At 44.4% G+C, this 15,844-nt stretch overlaps 1 protein-coding gene across 2 annotated transcripts in view; it reads right to left on the bottom strand.

Moving 5' to 3' along the window:
- Positions 1-207: 207 nt before the first annotated feature.
- Positions 208-15,844, bottom strand: part of SH2B2 (SH2B adaptor protein 2) — a 38,947-nt gene continuing 23,310 nt past the window's right edge. For both annotated transcript variants that reach the window (XM_064295907.1, XM_064295908.1), the window contains exon 9: positions 208-15,838. In XM_064295907.1, the coding sequence (XP_064151977.1) occupies positions 15,504-15,838 (335 nt within the window). In that variant the 3' untranslated portion in view covers positions 208-15,503. The remainder of the gene's footprint in view (positions 15,839-15,844) is intronic.

Below are 15,844 nucleotides of genomic sequence, written 5' to 3'. Positions count from 1 at the left end.
AGGGCACCCATACTCTGTGTCTCTCCCTGTTCACTGTTGTCATTCAGTTTCTTTTTCCAATTGGTGTTTGATCTAATTCTGTATCCTTTCATTTGATGCTCAGGCTTCCAGGGTTGTCACCTGTATCTGTTTCACTTTGTTTCTTGGGTCTTTGCTGTAGAGGGATGGCGTGGTGCATCTCACTAGGCCACCATCTTGAATCTCTGCTTTGTTATTTTCTGGCTTTTTTTTTTTTTTTTTAATCTTAAGCATCCTAGTTATGAGCGAATTGGTATCTCATTGTGGTTTTGATTTGCGTCTCTCTTATGGCTAATGACCCTGAGCATCTTTTCATGTGTTTGGCGGCCATTTGAATATCCACTTTGGTGACATGTCTATTCAAGTTCTTTGCCTGTTTTATGACTGAGTTATTTGCCTTTTTGTTGTTAAATTGTCAAAGTTTTATATATATTTTGAATATTGGATTCTTGTTGGATATATGGTTTCTGAAGATATTCTCTCAGTCAGTAGTTTGTCTTTTCACTTTTTTGGTAAAATCTTTGGATTTTGCCTTTTTCTGTTTGTGCCTTTGTTATTATATTAGATAATCCATTCTGAAATGCTAGGCCCAATAGCATTGCTCCTGCATTTTCTTCTAGGAATTTTAAGGTTTTAGTTTGCACATTTAGGTCCTTAATCCACTTTGAATTTTTTTTGTTTATGGTGTGAGGCATGGTTCCTGTTTCATTTTCTGCATGTGGAAATCCATTTTCTCAGCACATCTTATTGAAGAGACTCTTCTTTCCCCATCAAATGGACTTAGTATTCTTGTAAAAAATCAGTTGACCATAGATATGTGGGTTTATTTCTGGATTCTCAATTCTATTCCATTGGTCTATGTGACTATTCTTATACCAGTACCAAGCTGTTTTGTGTACCGTAGCTGTAGAGTATGTTTTAAAATCAGGAAGTGTGAGCCCTCCTACTTTGCTTTTTATTTTCAACATTGTTTTAGTTATTTGGGGCTTCTTGCCATTCCATATAAAGTTGAGGATTGGTTTTTCTATTTCTGTAAAGAAGGCTGTTGGACTTTTGACCAGGATTGTGTTGAATCTATAGATCAGTTTGTATAGTATTGACAATATTAAGTCTTCCAATCCATGAACATGGAACATCTTTCCTTTTATTTTAGTCTTCTTTAATTTCTTTCAGCAGTGTTTTATAGTTTTCATTGTATAAGTCCTTCACCTCCCTGGTTAGGTTTATTTCTAGGTATTCTATTCTCTGTTATTGTAAATGGAATGTAAATGTAAATACCTCTCCTTCTTCAGCTGCTGCTTCAGGTGAATAAAGATCAATTGTGCCTCGGATGGCCACTTTCAAGCTTTTAAGACCCCAGGCCTACACAACAAAGTACAAGGTAGAATAGAAGCACTAAACACATTATTAGGCCAATTAATTGGGATGTCCCAAGAAACCATGACCCTAAACCCCCAAATCAGGGAACAAAATCCCATAAAGTGTTTGGTTGTACGTAAACATCCTCAGCACCTACTCATTTCTTTTTTGTTGTTGTTGTTGTAAATATATCACACAATTTTTGTCAACTCAACTTTTTTTTTTTTAATAGAAAAAACTAGTTTCTCATTAAAGAGTTAGTACACATATTGTTTTAGGACATTGGTTAACAACCTTGGGTTCCCTATTACCAGCTTTCCTGTCACCTCCTGCCTTCTAGTCCTTGTCCCAGGGCTAGTGTACCCCTTTAGTCTCATTTTGTTTTTGGCTGAAGGGTGAGCCTCAGGAGTGACTTCATTACTGAGCTGAAAGGGTGTCTAGGGGCCATACTCTCAGAGTTTCTCCAGTCTCTGTCAGGCCAGCAAGTCTGGTCTTTCTTTTTGAGTTAGAATAGTGGTCTACATTTTTCTCCAGCTCTGTCCAGGACCCTCCATGTGATCCCTGTCAGAGCAGTCGGTGGTGGTAGCCACGCACCATCTAGTTGTACTGGACTCAGTCTGGTGGAGGCCATAGTAGATGTGGTCCATTATTCCTTTGGACTAATCTTTCCCTTGTATCTTTGGTTTTCTTCATTCTTCTTTGCTCCCAAAGGGGTGAGGCTAGTGGAGTATCCTAGATGGCCACTCAGTGGCTTATAAGACCCCAGACACTACTCGACTAAAGTAGAATGTAGAACATTTTCTTTATAAACTATATTATGTCAATTGAGCTAGATGTTCCCTGAGGCCATGGTCCCCAGAGCCCTCAGCCCAGCAATTCAGTCCCTCAGGGAGTTTGGATGTGTCTGTGGAGCTTCCATAACCTTGCCTTGTAGAAGTTCTGCTGGTCTCCCCAGTACTGTGTAGTGTCTCACCCTTTACCAAAGTTACCACTTACCTGTTGTTTGTTTAGTGTTTTTCCATCCCCACCCCTCCCCTCCCTCATAACCATCAAAGATTGTTTCTTTTTGTGTGTAAAACTTTTCATGAGTTTTTACAGTTAGTGGTCTCATAAAATATTTGTCCTTTTGTGACTGACTTTTTTGACTCAGCATAATACTCTCCAGATTCATCCATGTTATAAGATGCTTTACAGATCCATCACTGTTCTTTATCATTGTATAATACTCCATTGTGTATATGTACCCCAGTTTGTTCATCCACTCATCTGTTGGTGGGCATCTAGGTTGTTTCCATCTTTTTACTATTGTGGACAATGCTGCAGTGAACATGGGTGTGCATATGTCTATTCATGTGACGACTCTTATTTCTCTAGGCTATATTCCTAGGAGTGAGATTGCTGGATCATATGGTATTACTATTTCCAGCTTTCTAAGGAAGCGCTTATCATTTTCCAAAATGGTTGTATTGTTTTGCATGCCCACCAGCAGTGCATAAGAGTTCCGAACTCTCTGCAGCCTCTCCAACATTTGTTATTTCCTGTTTTTTTGGTTCGTTACAATAATGCTGGGGTGAGATGGTATCTCATTGTGGTTTTGATTTGCATTTCTGTAATGGCTACTGATCTTGAGCATTTCCTCTTGTGTCTGCTGGCCACTTAAATGTCTTCTTTCATGCAGTGTCTGTTCATTTCCTTTGCCCATTTTTTAATTGGATTATTTTTCTTTTTTTTGTAGAGCTATTGGATATTCTTGTAGATTTTGAAGATTAGACCTTTGTCTGATTTGTAATAGCCAATTTTTTTTCCCCCAGACTGTAGGTTCTCTTTTCACTCTTTTGGTGAAGTATTTTGATGAGCAGAATTGTTTTAATTTTTAGAAGATCCCAGTTATCTAGCTTATCTTCTGAAGCTTGTGTATTCTTGCTTGTGGTTTGTACCCTGTTAATGCCGTGTATTAGGGCCTCTAGCGTTGATCCTATTTTTTCTTCTAAGAACTTCGGAGTTTTTGGCTTTATATTTAGGTCTTTGATCCATTTTGAATTAGTTCTGTATGTGGTGTGAGGTATGGGTCCTATTCCATTTTTTTTTTTTTTTTGTAGATGGACATCCAGTTTTTGCCAGCACCATTTGTTGACTTTGGGTCCCTGTCAAAAATCAGGTGACCATAGGTGGATGGATTTACATCTGGGTTCTCAATTATGTTCCGTTCGTCAGTGTATCTGTCATGGTACCAGTAACTGGCTGTTTTGACTACTGTGGCTGTATAGTAGGTTCTGATGTCAGGTAGTTTGAGTTTCCTACTTTATTCTTCTTCATCAATAGTGCTTTACTTATCCAGAGCTTCTTTCCTTTCCATATAAAGTTAATGATAAGGTTTTCCATCTCTTTAAAGAATGTTGTGGGTATTTGGATCAGGATTGCATTGTATTTGTAAGTCGCTTTGGGTAGAATTGTCATTTCCACAATGTTGAGTCTACCTATCCATGAGCATGGGATGTTTTTCCATTTATGTAGCTCTCTTTTGGTTTCTTGCAGTAGTGTTTTGTAGTTTTCTTTGTGAAGGTCTTTTACATCCCTGGTTATATTTATTCCTAAGTATTTTATTTTTTAGGGGCTATTATATATGGCATTGTTTCCCCAATTTCCTTTTCATTGTTCTCTTTATCGGTGTATAGGAATCCAACTGATTTTTGTATGTTTATCTTGTATCCTGCTACTGTGCTGAGCCAATTCAACTTTTTAAAGGTGTACAGCTTATTGATCTGTAGAAAGAGTCAATGGAGAAGCTCAATATCATCAGTGAAAACAAGGCCAAGGCCTAAGGAACAGTCCATCAATTGCTCATATGCAAATTCAAGCTGAACCCAAAGAAAATGAAAACTGTCCATGGGAGCCAAAGTACAACCTTGAGTACATCTTACCTGAATTTAGAGACCATCTGAAGAGTAGAGTTGATGCACTGAATGCTAATGACTGAAGACCAGACGAGTGGTAGGGTGACATAAAGGACATCATACGTGAAGACAGCAAGAGGTCATTAAAAAGACAGGAAATAAACAAAAGACCAAAATAGACATCAGAAGAGACTCTGAAACTTGCTCTTGAATGTAGAGTAGCTAAAGCAAATGGAAGAAACGATTAAGCAAAAGAGCTGAACAGAAGATTTCAAAGGGTGGTTTGAGAGCACAAAGTAAGATATTACAATGAAATATGCAAAGACCTGGAGTTAGAAAACCAAAAGCTGAAAGAACTGAAGAAAAAATTCAAGCCTCAAGTTGCAATATTGAAGGATTCTATGGGGTAAATATTGAATGACACAGGAAGCATCAAAAGAAGATGAAAGGAATACAAAGAGACACTGTACAAAAAAGAATTGGTCAACGTTCAACCATTTCAGGAGGTAACATACGACCAAAAACTGATGGTACTGAAGGAAGAAGTCCAAGCTGCTCTGAAGGCATTGGGGAAAAACAAGGCTCCAGGAATTGATGGAATATCAATTGAGATGTTTCAACAAATAGATGCAGTGCTGGAGGTGCTCACTCGTCTATGCCAAGAAATTTGGAAGACAGCTATCTGGCCAACCAACTGGAAGAGATCCATATTTGTGCCCATTCCAAATAAAGGGGATCCAACAGAATGCAGAAATTATCAAACAATACCATTAATATCAGAGACAAGTAAAATTTTGCAAAGATAATTCAAAAATGGTTGCAGCAGTATATCAGTAGGGAACTACCAGATATTCAAGCCAGATTCAGAAAAGGATGTGGTAGGAGAGACATCATTGCTGATGTCAAATGGATCTTGGCTAAGAGCAGAGAATACCCAAAAGATGTTTATCTGTGTTTTATTGACTATGCAAAGGCATTTGACTGCGTGGAGCATAACAGATTATGGATAACATTGCAAAGTATGGGAATTCCAGAACACCTAATTGTCCTCATGAGGAAACTGTACATAGATCAAGAGGCAGTCGTTACAACAAAATAAGAGGATACTGGGTGGTTTAAAACCAAGAAAGGTGTATGGCAGCATTGTATCCTTTCACCATACTTATTCAATCTGTATGCTGAGCAAATGACCCAAGAAGCTGGACTATATGAAGAAGAACAGGGCATCAGGATTGGAAGAAGATGCATTAGCAACCTTCAATATGCAGATGACACAACCTGGCTTGCTGAAAGTTAAGAGGACTTTAAGCCTTTGATGAAGATCAAAGGCTATAGCCTTCAGTGTGGATTACGTCTCAACATAAAAAAAAAAAATCCTCCCAACTGGACCAATAACCAACATCATGATAAATGGAGAAAAGATTGAAGTTGTCAAGGATTTCATTTTACTTGGATTCACAATCAATGCCCATGGAAGCAGCAGTTAAGAAATCAAACGACGCATTGTATTGGGTAAATCTGCTGCAAAAGACCTCTTTAAAGTGTTAAAAAACAAAGATGTCACTTTGAGAACTCAGGTGTGTCTGACCCAAGACATGAGATTTTCAGTCACCTCATATGCATGGAAAAGCTCGGCAATGAATAAAGAAAGCTGAAGAGGAATTGATGCTTTTGAACTATAGTGTTGGCAAAGAATATTGAATATACTACCACGGGCTGCCAGAAGAAGGAACAAGTCTGTCTCGGAAGAAGTACAGACAGAGTGCTCCTTGGGAGGATGGTGAGACTTCATCTCATGCATTTTGGACATTTTATGAGGAGGGACCAGTCCCTGGAGAAGGACATCATGCTTGGTAAGGTAGAGGGTCATCAAAAAAGAGGAAGTCTGTCAATGAGATGGATTGACATAGTGGCTGAAACAATGAGCTCAAGTGTAACGATTGTGAGGATGGTGCAGGACTGGGCAGTGTTTGGTTCTGTTGTGCATAGGGTTACTATGAGTCGGAACTGACAGCACCTAACAACATAAGAAACAACTTTTTGACAGTAATTACAATAATTGGCTGTGTGATTTTTCCATCACTGTTAACCTCCCCTTGCCCCTCTTGCCCTTGGTAACCACTAATAAATTTTGGCCTCTATGTATTTGCCTTTTCTTTCTTTTTATATAAGTGAGGTCATATAATATTTGTCCTTTTGTGATTGGCTTATTTCGCTCAGTATAATGTGGCATGTATCAAGACTTCATTTCTCCTACTGGTTGAGTAGTATTTCATTGCATCTACGTGTTGTTGTTAAAAAAAATTGTTGTTAGGTGCCGTCAAGTCAGTTCCGACTCATAGCGACCCTACGCACAACAGAACAAAACACTGCCCGGTCCTGCGCCATCCTTACAATCGTTGTTATGCTTGAGCTCATTGTTGCAGCCACTGTGTCAATCCACCTCGTTGAGGGTCTTCCTCTTTTCCGCTGACCCTGTACTCTGCCAAGCATGATGTCCTTTTCCAGGGACCGATCCCTCCTGAAAACATGTCCAAAGTATGTAAGACACAGTCTCACCATCCTTGCCTCTAAGGAGCATTCTGGCTGCACTTCTTTCAAGGCAGATTTGTTTGTTCTTTTGGCAGTCCATGGGATATTCAATATTCTTCACCAACACAATTCAGAGGCGTCAATTCTTCTTCACTCTTCCTTATTCATTGTCCAGCTTTCACGTGCATATGAGTCAATTGAAAATACCACGGCTTGGGTCAGGCGCACCTTAGTCTTTAGGGTGACATCTTTGCTCTTTAACACTTTGAAGAGGTCCTTTGCAGCAGATTTACCCAATGCAATGCGTCTTTTGATTTCTGGACTGCTGCTTCCATGGGTGTTGATTGTGGATCCAAGTAAAATGAACTCCTTGACAACTTCAGTCTTTTCTCCGTTTATCATGATGTTGCTCATTGGGCCGGTTGTGAGGATTTTTGTTTTCTTTATGTTGAGGTGTAATCCATACTGAAGGCTGTGGTCTTTGATCTTCATCAGTAAGTGCTTCAAGTCCTCTTCACCTTCAGCAAGCAAGGTTGTGTCATTTGCATAACGCGGGTTGTTAATGAGTCTTCCTCCAATCCTGATGCCCTGTTCTTCTTCATATAGTCCAGCTTCTCGGATTATTTGTTCAGCATACAGATTAAATAGGTGTGGTGAAAGAATACAACCCTGACACACACTTTTCCTGACTTTAAACCAATCTGTATCCTCTTGCTCTATCTGAACAACTGCCTCTTGATCTATTTAAAGGTTCCTCATGAGCACAATGAAGTGTTCTGGAATTCCCATTCTTGGCAGTGTTATCCATAGTTTGTTATGATCCACACAGTTGAATGCCTTTGCATAGTCAATAAAACACAGATAAACATCCTTCTGGTATTCTCTGCTTACAGCCAGGATCCATCTGACATCAGCAATGTTCCACGTCCTCTTCTGAAACCAGACTGAATTTCTGACAGTTCCCTGTCGATATACTGCTGCAGCCACTTTTGAATGATCTTCAGCAAAATATTGCTTGCGTGTGATATTAATGACATTGTTCTATAATTTCCACATTCGGTTGGATCACCTTTCTTGGGAATAGACATAAATGTGCATCTCTTCCAGTCAGTTGACCAGGAAGCTATCTTCCATATTTCTTGGCATAGACGAGTGAGCACCTCTAGAGCTGCATCTGTTTGTTGAAATATCTCAATTGATATTCCATCAATTCCTGGAGCCTTGTTTTTCGCCAATGCCTTCAGAGCAGTTTGGACTTCTTCCTTCAGTACCATCAGTTCTTTTCATATGCCACCTCTTGAAATGGTTGAACATCAACTAATTCTTTTTGGTATAATGACTCTGTGTATTTCTTCCATCTTCTTTTGATGCTTCCTGCGTTGTTTAATATTTTCCCCGTGGAATCCTTCACTATTGCAACTCGAGGCTTGAATTTTTTCTTCAGTTCTTTCAGCTTGAGTAACACCGAGCGTGTTCTTCCCTTTTGGTTTTCCATCTCCAGCTCTTGTGTACATGTCATAATACTTTGCCTTCTCGAGATGCCCTTTGAAATCTTCTGTTCAGTTCTTCTACTTCATCAATTCTTCATTTGCTTTGGCTGCTCAACGCTCAAGAGCAAGTTTCAGAGTCTCCGCTGACATCCATCTTGGTCTCTTTTCTTTCTTTCCTGTCTTTTCAGTGACCTCTTGCTTTCTTCATGGATGATGTCCTTGATGTCATTCCACAACTCGTCTGGCCTTCGGTCACTAGTGTTCAATGCGTCAAATTTATTTAGATGGTCTCTAAATTCAGATGAGATAAACTCAAGATCATCTATGTACCACGTTTTATTTATCCATTCATCTGTTGGTGGGCATTTAGTTTTTTTCCCCCTTTTGGCTATTGTGAACAGTGCTGCAATGAACATTGGTGTACAGTCTGTTTGAGTCTCTGCTTTCAAGTCTTTTTGGTATACGCCTAGGAGTGGAATTGCTGGCTCATATAGTAGTTCTATTTTTGGTTTTCTGAGGAATCGCCACACTTTTTCACAATAGCTGTACCATTTTGCATTCCCACCAGCAGTGGGTAAGGGTTCCAATTTCCCCACATCTTCTCCAACATTTGTTATTATCTGGCTTTTTTTTTTTTTTTAATCTTAGCCATCCATAATGGGGGTGAAATGGTATCTTCTTGTGGTTTTGATTTGCATTTCTCTGATGGCTAATGATGCTGAGCATCTTTTCATGCGTTTGGTGGCCATTTGAATGTCTTCTTTGGTGAAACATCTATTCAAGTACTTTGCCCATTTTATGATTGGGTTGTCTTTTTGCTGTTAAGTTGTACCAGTTTTACATATGTTTTGGTTATTAAATTCTTGTCACATCTATGGTTTCCGAAGATATTCTGTCTGTTGGTAGCTTGTCTTTTCACTTTTTTGGTAAAGTCCTTGGGTGAAAATTTTTTTTTTATTTTTATGAGGTCCAGTTTATTCATTTTGTCTTTTGCTGTTCATGCTTTTTATTATTATTATATTAGATAATTCATTGTTGAAAGCTAGGCCTGACAGTGTTGCTCCTGCATTTTCTTCTAGATATTTTATGGTTTTAGGTTGCACACTTAGGTTCTTAATCCATTCTGAATTCATTTTTGTGTGTGGTGTGAGGCATGGATCCTGTTTCGTTCTTCTGCATGTGGAAATCCCAGTACAATTTTTCCAGTACAATTTATTGAAGAGAGTCTTCTTTCCCCATTGAATGGATTTAGCATCCTTGTCAAAAAGCAGTTGAACATAGATGTGTGGGTTTATTTCTGGACTCTCAATTCTATTCCGTTGGTCTGCGTGTCTATCGTTATACCAGGATCAGGCTATTTTGATTACTGCAGTTGTATGGTATGTTTTATAATCAGGAAGTGTGAGCTCTCTTACTTTGTTCTTTTCTTTCAACATTGTTTCAGCTATTTGGGGCCTCTTGCCATTCCATATAATGTTGAGGATTGGTTTTTCTATTTCTGTTGACTTTTGATCTGGATTGCATTGAATCAGTAGATTGCTTTGGGTACTACTGACATCTTAACAATATTAAGTCTTCCAGTCCATGAGCATGGACATCTTTCCATTTATTTAAATCTTCTTTACTCTCTTTCAGCGCATTGCTTTGCTTTTTTAAAAAAAATTTATTGTGGTAAAATACATATAACAAAAAAGTTGTCATTTAAACTATTTTTTTTAGTGTACAATTCAATGACATTAATTACATTAATCATGTTGTGCAATCATCAGCAATATTTCTCAACAGAATCTCATACCCATCAAGCACTAGCTTGCCATTCTCCTCTTCCCCCAGCCTCTGGTAACCACTAAGAGACCTTCATCTGTATGCATTTGCCTATTCTAAATATTTCATTTAAGTGGAATCACACAATCTTTGTCCTTCTGTGTCTAACTTATTTCACCTTGCATAATATTTTCTGGATTCATCCATGTCATAGCATGTGTCAGAACTTGATTTCTTCTTATGGCTGAATACTAGTCCATTGTATGTACGTACCACCTTTTGTTTACCCATTCATCAGCTGATGGACACTTGGGTAGGTTCCACCTTTTGGTTTGCTGTCTCTTAATATTAGGCATTAAGAGCCCCTTTAACCAAAAAAAAAAAAAACCAAACCCACTGCCACTGAGTCGATTCCAACTCCTAGTGACCCTATAGGACAGAGTGGAACTGCCCCAAAGAGTTTCCAAGGAGTGCCTGGTGGATTTGAACTGCCAACGTTTGGTTAGTAGCTGTAGCACTTAACCACTAGGTCACCAGGAAGAACCCCTTTAGGTCTCAAGAATTTTCCTTTTTCTACCCCAAAGGGGCTCAAACTTGTGTAAGTTAGAAGTGCCCACCGGAGAGAACTGTTTATTTGGATTATCCCTGGCTTGCCAACTCCATTTCTGAAGGGCCATACAATACACAGCTTTTAATTTTGATGGTACCGGCACAGGTGTAGACCCCTCTGCCAATACACATACCTCGATTCCCATGGGAATGATGGACTTGGAGCAACTGGAGCTTCAAGTCTGGAGGCAGGACCCAGAGCATCTTCCTACTTGTTGGTCGGGCTTGTGGGTTACTGGGTGTCCATGTGTCAGCCCTGGGTTCTTCCCAGGGAGACCCTGCTCCCATGGGTCAATGGGTCCAGACCTGGCCTCACTGTGTGCCTGCCTCTGGGTCAAGGCCACTTCTAAGGAGAGTTTATCATGACAGTGCTTCACCTCTCCATGGCGCTGAGTGCTTCGCCGTGGAAACTACATGTAGCCGGAATTACTCTCATGTGGCTGATGTAGGGAGACAAGCTGTCTCAGTAGGTAACCTCTTACTTGAAGGGAGAAGTGGAGGGATCTGACAGCAAGGGGTTGGGTGGTGTGATGCAGGGCTAGAGAGAGGCAGACAGACCCTGGGAGTCACTTCTTGGCACGGGTTTGGGTTACATGTTCTCTCCTCTCTTGGTATGGGCTGAACTCTCCTCCAAGCATCAAGCTAGCAATCCACCAAACGTTCCTTTTCCACCCTTTCAGTCTATTGCTCCTCCTGCTATTGCTCACGAATCCACCCTGTTCCTCTCTCCTACTCTGCTGCCCTGGCCCAGCTCAGCTTCCCTCCCCCGACTTACCACAGCCTCTCCAATCCATCCTCTCCCAGCCCCAGGGTGATCTGCCTAAAACTGATGAGCTCAGCTCCCATTTTAAACTGGCACTGGCTCCCTGACACCTTCCTTTTCAAACCAAACTCCCTGGCCTGGCATTCAAGGCCCTCTCAACCTTGCTGGTCTCAGCTGCCCCCTTGCTGCCCCTTGCATCCTGTAGCCCTTGGCCAAGCCCTCACAGCCAGCCAGGGCACTTCTCAGTGTGGTCCCAGGGCATGACCTAGCCTCTATCACTACCATATCATACTGCAGTAGGCTGGTCTGGCTGCCTGCCCAGCTACCCCCGGGCCCAGCACGGCACGGAGCAAGCATCTGAAATGCTTGTGAGAAGCAAACGAAGCCTTCTTGAAAATACTGCTGCCATCTGAGCAACTGGCCCAAGGTCTTAAAAAGCTGCTGTTTTCCCCAGAGCCCCACCAAGTCTGGGCTTTCTGGAAGCGTCCCTTTGAGTGACAGGCCTGAGGGCCTCGCCCTGGCAGTAACTCTGTGGAAAGAGGGGGTTTGCTCACCTCCTGCAGCTGGGCCTTCCTGCCACATCCCTCAGGAGTGGAGGGCAGTCTGCTGCTCAGCCATCGTCTTCAGCTGTTCTCTCTTGAATTCACTCTGACCTGGGAACAGCTCAGGAACAGTGCCTGACTGGCACCCTTAGGGTGGACTCCCACACTGGGCGGGGCAGGGCGGGGGAGAATTCTGCAAAGGTGAGATCCTTCATTGCCTTTGGCTGCTTTCATGCTCGGCACGTGAAGTGGCCCCCATGGAGGCCAGCTGCTGGGAGGCAGAGACTGAAAGTTTGGTCATTTCCACCCTGAGGCCACCTCTGAACCCTTCCAAGGGGCAAATCCACTGAGGAGAGCAAGGATGAAGCCCCAGGCTTGGGGCTCGGCTGTCTTACTGGAGGGGAGGAACCTGGGATGGAGGCCCCAGATGACTCAGAGGTCAAGGCAGCAAAACGGGCTCTCACAGCCCCTATTTCTCCATCCCAGCCTGCACCTCACCCCAGAACCCCTCTGCTTCTGTCAGGGTGGAATGCGGACTTGCACTTGGCCTGGCATAGACCCCATCCCACCAGGACATCAGGGTGAAAGTGCAGAGGGGCTCCAGCCACACAGGATGGAGATGCCGGAAGCCAAGGTAGCCAGACACTCTGCTGAGCACTGAACTTCTATGCATCCTGCACCGTGGTGGCAGCAGGAGGCGCTGCTCAGTCACTTCCTGGCAATTTTGTGAGTTGGGACTGGATGGCTGGAGCAGCAATGCAGCAATGGAGCCAACCAAGAGTGCTAAAACAAACAAACAAACAGCCTGTTCCATCGAGTTGACTCCAACTCATAGCGACCCTACAGCGACCAAGGGTGCTAGTGCCTCTAACATGGGGAAGGGGATGTGGGTGTCTGTTATGGATTGAGTTGTGTCCCCCTTGCCCCCTGAATATATATGTTGTAAATCCTACCCCTCTACCTGTAGGGAAACCTTGGTGGTGTAGTGGTTAAGTGCTACAGCTACTAACCAAAAGGTTGCCGGTTCAAATCCACGAGGTGTTCCTTGGAAGCCCTATGGGGCAATTCTACTCTGTCCTTTAGGGTTACTATGCATAGGAATTGACTTAATGGCAACAAGTTTTTTTTTTTTCTTTTAATTCGTTGTCATGTTAATGGGGTCATATCACTGTAGGGTGTGTTTAAGCCAATCGCTTTTGAGATATGAAAGGACTGGGTTAGGCACAGAAGCAAGGACACACAACTGAAGGGAAAGATGGATGCCGTGTGAAGATCGCACAGGAACTGAGGAAGAGAAGCTGAAAGACACAAGGATTTCCCCCAGAGCAGGCAGAAAGAGCCTTCTCCCCCGGCAGGCACCCTGAATTCAGGCTTCTATCCTTGTAAACTGTGAGAAAATAAATTTCTATTCCTTATTCCACTTGTGGTATTTCTATTATGGTAGCACTAAGAAATTAAGCCAGGGCCTTAGTTGCAGTCCCGAGAACAGGAGCTGGGTGGTCTGAGTTCTGAAAGATTCATCATTGGTACAGGCCCTATAAGAGCATCCTTGGAAACAGACAGCTGTGGTCTGTTACCCCAGGTGGGGAGCAGAGTTTGGACTGGAGGGGGGTGCCATGGATTGAATTGTGTCCCCCCAAAATGTGTGTCAACTTGGCTAGGCCATGATTCCCAGTATTGTGTGATTGTCCACCATTTTGCCATCTGATGTGATTTTCCCATGTGTTGTAAATCCTACCTCTATGATGTTAATGAGGTGGGATTAGCAACCGTTATGTAAATGAGCCAGGACTCAATCTACAAGATTAGGTTGTTATCTCAAATCAATCCCTTTTGAGATATAAAAGAAAGAAAGTAACAGAGAGACATGGGGAGGACCTTCCTCCAGAGCCGACAGAGAGAGAAAGCCTTCCCTGGGAGATGGAGCCCTGGATTCGGACTTCTAGCCTCCTAAACTGAGAGAGTATAAGCTTCTGTTTGTTAAAGCCATCCATTTGTATGACTAAGACGGGGGGCAGGGGGGCTTTGGCCCAGGAGGAAAAATATTCTTGTTAAAAGGAGCATTGTACGCTGCGGGGGCTGGGATGAGGACCAGGAGGTGTCTCCGGGGTGTAGGGACAGGTGAGCCACAGCTGGATCTCTGCCTACAGGGAAGGCAGAGAGAACATCTGGGCAGAGGTTAAGGTGGGGGTGGGTCACTTCCAGGTTTGAGTCTAGGTCAGAGCTGGGAACCCAGACTTTCTCACTGCAGAACCCCACAATGGCCTAACGCTGAGGAATCCTGCCCACCACCCTGCCCACACCGCCAGGCCAAACTCTAAGAACACAGTTATTCTCTCCCCAAAAACCCAAAACCCATTGCGGTGGAGTCTGTTCCGACTCACAGTGAGCCTACAGGACAGAGCAGAACTGCCCCACGGGGTTTCCAAGGCTGTAGTCTTTACAGAAGTGGAGGGGCTTAGACCAAGGGGCATCTCAGGTATGGCATGTACCCTGGGCACTACTTGAAGCAGGGGTGCCACTGAGCAGTCTCCCGTAACCCAGTAGGGCCCAACATCCTCAAGCACAGTAGACAGAGGCCCGGCCAGAGGAGGGGAGAGGGGCAGTTGCCCTCGGGCACAGGTCGAGGGGGGCACAGCAGGTGCAGAAAGACAGTCCCAGGCGCCACAAACATGAAAGGCACCTGAGACAGCTGGACAAGAGGGGGGAAGGTATTTCTGCTATTCATCTTGATATTGGGGGGGCGGCAATTTAGAGACTGCCCCTGCGTGCTCCTACCCTCCCTACGGTCCTGCAGGCTTGCAGTTTCAATGCTTGCCCTGGGCGGTAGGGAAGGCCTTTGGTGGAGCCGCCTGCATTTCTGTTCTTAACAGCAGAGTGCTTAACAGACTCCTCAAACCAAGACCAAAGCTACTGCCCTTCAGTGGATTCCGACTCATAGCAAGTCTATAGGACAGAGCGGAACTGCCCCATGGGGTTTCCAAGGAGCGGCTGGGGGACTACAACCGCCGACCTTTTGGTTAGCAGCCTAGCTCTTAACCACTAGGCCACCAGGGTTTCCCCGGACTCCTACCCAGGCTCAAATCCTCGTCCACGCATTCAAGGCCTCCACGACTCGACCCCTCCCCGCCACCTCCTTCCCCGTGTCTCTGGATGAGCCACCTCCTCTCCTCTTTCTCCTATTCTCTCTACCCCTCATTCTTGCCCCTAAGTCTCTACTCTGGTCACACATACCCCCTCTCACAGCTCGCTAAGACCACCCTCCGTCCCCAGACTCTGAGCCTTGCCCTTGGGCTTTATCGCTTAGCTGTGCTGGTCCCCTGGCAGGAGCCCCTAACTCTCCCCTCGGCCCGCTGGCGGGGGCCTGAGGCCAGGGCAGGAGAAAGGATGACAGGAGGGCCGGGTGCAGTCCCTAAAACAGGCTCTTTAATAACATTTATGTCTTCACTGAAGAGCTTCGCTTCTCCCACCCGCGCCAGCGGGGCCGCCGGGAGCCGAGGCCAGCCGGCTGGTGGCCGTCCGCGCACGGGCGCTAGTAGAAGGAGTACTGGTTCTCGACTGCCCGCGGGCGGCCCCGGGCGCCGTCGCCCGCCTCGGGGGGCTCGTCGGTACCGCTGCCGGGGGGCTCCCGCAGGCGCTCGGTGCTGTCGCTGCGGCCGCGCGCGCTGAGCGGGCCCTCGGCGGCGCGCGCGGGCGCGGGCAGGGCGACGGACGCGGCCGAGGAGGACGAGGCGGCCGAGGACGAGGCGGCGGGCAGCTCCGAGGGCGAGGCCGGCGGGCAGGCGCCCGGCGCGAGGCTGGAGAAATAGTGCTGGCCGGCCGGCTCGCTCCAGCAGGCGGGCGCGGCGCTGGGCGCGGGCCGGGGCTCTGCAA

This window comes from Loxodonta africana, chromosome 12 (genome assembly GCF_030014295.1).
Source record: "Loxodonta africana isolate mLoxAfr1 chromosome 12, mLoxAfr1.hap2, whole genome shotgun sequence".
NCBI classification, from domain to species: domain Eukaryota; kingdom Metazoa; phylum Chordata; class Mammalia; order Proboscidea; family Elephantidae; genus Loxodonta; species Loxodonta africana.
This window is presented reverse-complemented; position numbering and strand designations above follow the sequence as displayed.